At 49.1% G+C, this 4,033-nt stretch overlaps 1 protein-coding gene across 1 annotated transcript; it reads left to right on the top strand.

Moving 5' to 3' along the window:
* The first annotated feature begins 1,179 nt into the window (after positions 1 to 1,179).
* LOC131871251 (uncharacterized) lies at positions 1,180 to 3,627 on the top strand. Its single transcript, XM_059215935.1, has one exon. It carries the CDS (start codon positions 2,825 to 2,827, stop codon positions 3,569 to 3,571), a length of 747 nt encoding a protein of 248 aa, XP_059071918.1. The 5' UTR covers positions 1,180 to 2,824; the 3' UTR covers positions 3,572 to 3,627.
* Positions 3,628 to 4,033: the final 406 nt, after the last annotated feature.

The following is a 4,033-nucleotide window of genomic DNA, read 5'->3' as shown; positions in this document are numbered from 1 at the left end:
GCTTCATATTATATACGTGATAAAGCAGACTGGGGGTGGGTGGCCCTCTATTCTATTGTTGGGGCCGGGGAAGCAGGGTGGGAATAGAAGGTTGTGCTCGAATCGATCTCTGTTTTTTATAGAGGCGGTGCTTACAAAGAGCCCTACTATTCTAAAGGGAGGTTGGCGTATGAATCCCTACCATTAAAAACACCGATCAATAGGTCGCCAATGATGCTGCTTCGCCTTAGAATAGTAGGGGGGAACTCTCAATTGGTGTTATGCCAGACATGTCTAGTAATCCACCGTGGTAGGAGTTCGGCAGTAATGCCAGAATGCAGTAATCACCGCCGCCCCCTACTATTCTATGGGCAAGGATTGACTGCTGCTACTAGGGCCCTACCCCCACCCCCCGCCAAAGGATTGATTTCAGGGATTGACCACTATCTCCAGCTACCACTATCCTCCACTATCAAACACCTAGGCCTGAAATGAACCGTAAGTGGTCACCACCCCTACTATTCTAATGGGGGTCACGTCACGGATAGAGAAAGGCCGGTCACCACTTCCAGATTGAAGAATCGGTGTAGAATATTGAATACACCATTATGCTTCCAGATCGGAGCGAAGAAGAGAGATAGAGCCGACTGATCAATAGGTCCAAGAGAGATAGAGCCGACTGATCGATAGGCCCAAGAGAGATAGAGCCGACATCTATGCCTTCTCGAATACGCCCTACTATTCTAAAGGGACCACCCAGATATAGATAGGGCACGGATACGGTGCACTTCTTTCTCGAATATGGTCTTCCAAATGGAGCAAGGATCTTCTTGAATTGAATACACCCACTTCTTTATCGAATACGGGAATACGGTCTTGAATACGGGAATACGGTTTTCCACTTGGGTGAATGATCGGTGGTAACCCGCACATAATATGACTAACATTCATCCATCCATCCATATTACGTTAATATGACTAACATTCATCCATATCACATACATAATATGACTACTCTTTATCCCTATCCCCATCTCGCCATACTACATACATAATATGACTACTCTCTATCCCCTTCTCGCGACTTGAAGTCAACCAGCGACTTGATGAAGAGCCGATTTTCATAGATTCGCAGTCATGGCCCTATGGATGATAAGGCATATTATGTATATAATAGATAAACAACTAGATTCCATAATAGAGAGACTTATAGATACCTTCGAGCCTTATCATCCATAGGGCTTCGATGGAGATAGCTGCTTCGGGAATGGCTTTATATGTTAGTTCGACTAGCCGTTAGCGGTCCATAGAATAGTGGGGCCTCGTGCGCTCCCATATCTATAGAGGGGGTCTTCATGCGCATAACCTGTAGTCCCACAGCCTCCACCCACCCCTAGGGCGAGCGCTAACATGCTCCCTCAAATCCCGATGAACCACCCCGTGATTTCATAAAGGGCCGGGTGTGCATGCATGGGGGCCCCTACTATTCTAAGGGTAGTGGTGGGGGGGAATTATAGACATAGATGTTGATCCGGTTGTTTCACTAGTTTCATATCTCGCATTTGATCCGGTTGATCCAGCCCTACTCTTCTAAAGGGAACCAGTCCCATAGCGAGATCCATACCCATAGCCACCTTCTGGTGATCCAGGTTCTCACTTTCGAGATCTAGACCCATAGCCAGCATATCTAGTAGCAGAGACAGGGATAGAGGCAGAACCAGTAGTTTCAGTTCCTGATCGATACCCAGTCCTTTCTATAGATCCATCACCTTTTGCAGCATCACAACCAGCAGCTGAGGTAGCCTATATCGCAAAGGCAAAGCCCGTTGATCCAGTGCTTGATCAAGCTGTTGATCCAGCCCTCTGGGGATGCACCCGTCGAAAGAGAAGCATGGGTAGCACCAGCAGCAACAGCATCGTATATAGTATCTGATCCAACAGCAGCTGTAGCACCAGTAGCAGTAGCAGTTCCAAAGCCATATCCCGTAGCTTCCCTTAGCACGGTTCCACCAACAGCACGAGATCCAGCACCTATAACAGAACCTATAGACCCAGGTGACCCAGTTCCAGATCCTGTTCTATATCAAGAGCCGGATCCAGCTTATCCACTACCATCTAGAACAGCAGCAGAGACAGTAGCATACGCAGAGTTCCTAGTTCCAGGTCCATCCATTGAAGCACCAATAATAGCACTTGTTTCAGCACCACCCGCCAACATAGAGAAGAGAGGGCGTGCCTGTAGCTTACCCAGTAGAAGACCCAGCAGCATAGTTCATCGGGAGTATAAGTAGCTAGAGAAGCAGCTTTAATAAGTTGATCCAGCTTGGGCGATGATTCTGATCTTGATCCGGGGGTAGGGCATGAATGTTACGTATAGAATCTCGAGCTCCGGGGTCTTCACGCATATGTATCAACTCTTCTTTTGGAACCATAGCTGCAAGAAGTCATCAGTTCAAAGCTCGCCTTCCTTCTCGACTAACGTGGCGCCGCCCCTAACTTTTGAGAACCAACTCCTAGTTCCCCGTTCCCGAAATGTTGATTAATTGTATTGATGATTTGGGAATTTGTTCATTCCGGGGGCACCCGACATGGCATTTCCACGATTGCATAACATTCCCTCCCGGTCGTCGCCGCCTTCGCCGTCGCCATTCCCAGCCTTGGTAGAAGTGGGTAGCGGCACTGGGTGGACGGTCTATCCGCTTGAGCATCAATCTATTGTGCGGGAAGGGAGTTAGCCGGTTACAGTACTTCCGGTGTCGGCCTTCCTTGCTAGATTTTATTGCCTTGTATTTTTTTGAAACTATTAGAACAGAACACGGAACTCACTACTCCATCAGAAAACAAAATGACCAACTATAGGACCGATCTAAAGGTTGATGAGATCGGTCGAGTGGTCTCAGTCGGAGATGGGATTGCACGTGTCTATGGATTGAACGAGATTCAAGCTGGGGAAATGGTCGAATTTGCCAGCGGTGTGAAAGGAATAGCGTTGAATCTTGAGAATGAGATATTTATCCTCCCTACCCCATTGAATTTTGTCCTCCTATTTATCCTCCCTACCCCATTGAATTTTGTCCTCCTATTTATCCTCCCTACCCCATTGAATTTTGTCCTACTATTTCTCCCTACCCCTCTATCACTTTCTCCTCGTCAAAAACGAAGGAGAGAGGAGAGCCCCCCGCCCGCAGTGGATCAAGCCGAGGAAGGGCCTTTAGAAGAGCCCACCCCTGAACCCGAGGAGGGGCCCGCCGATGAGGAATATCAGGCTGAAGGCGAGGAAGAAACCGATGGGGAAGAGGCTGACGACACCGAGGAAGCCCAACCCAGAGGGTCCTCGCCCGACACCTCCGATTACGAGCGTGAATCGGGGTGGGATAACTTGACTCCCGAGCAACGAAGCATCCTTAGGCGGGGGGATAAGAGAAATAGGGCATTCTTGACCTTTGATCCCTCGAGTCCTTCCTCATCCTCTGAGGGATCAAATCGCGGCGAATTCTTGACCTTTGATCCCCCGAGTGCTTCCTCATCCTCTGAGGGAGAGAACTCGGAGGGTACTGGGGGGGGCTCCTGGGGTGATGACGAGTGGGAATAACTTTATCTTTACGATAAGGGAAAGGGGGGGGGCAGGTTATAGTTAGGGGGGAGGGATGTGATGGATAGACTCTTACCGAGACAAACATGGATAAACCCATCACTCCTCCGTTTTTTCTATTCGCACTCCCGTCTATCGGAAAGAGCCGCAAAACGATCGGACCAGACAGGTGCGGGTAGCTTGACCGCGTTACCCGTAATCGAAACACAAGCTGGAGACGTGTCGGCCTATATCCCTACCAATGTGATCCCCATTACAGATGGACAGATTTGTCTGGAAACAGAGCTCTTCCATCGCGGAATTAGACCGGCTATTAACGTTGGCTTACCCGTCAGTCGCGTTGGGTCCGCCGCTCAGTTGAAAGCTATGAAACAAGTACGCGGTAGTTCAAAACCCGAATCGGCGCAATACCGTGAAGTGGCCGCCTTTGCTCAATCCGGGTCAGACCTTGATGCTGCGACT

Source organism: Cryptomeria japonica, unplaced genomic scaffold, assembly GCF_030272615.1.
Source record: "Cryptomeria japonica unplaced genomic scaffold, Sugi_1.0 HiC_scaffold_382, whole genome shotgun sequence".
NCBI classification, from domain to species: Eukaryota; Viridiplantae; Streptophyta; class Pinopsida; order Cupressales; family Cupressaceae; genus Cryptomeria; species Cryptomeria japonica.
This window is presented reverse-complemented; position numbering and strand designations above follow the sequence as displayed.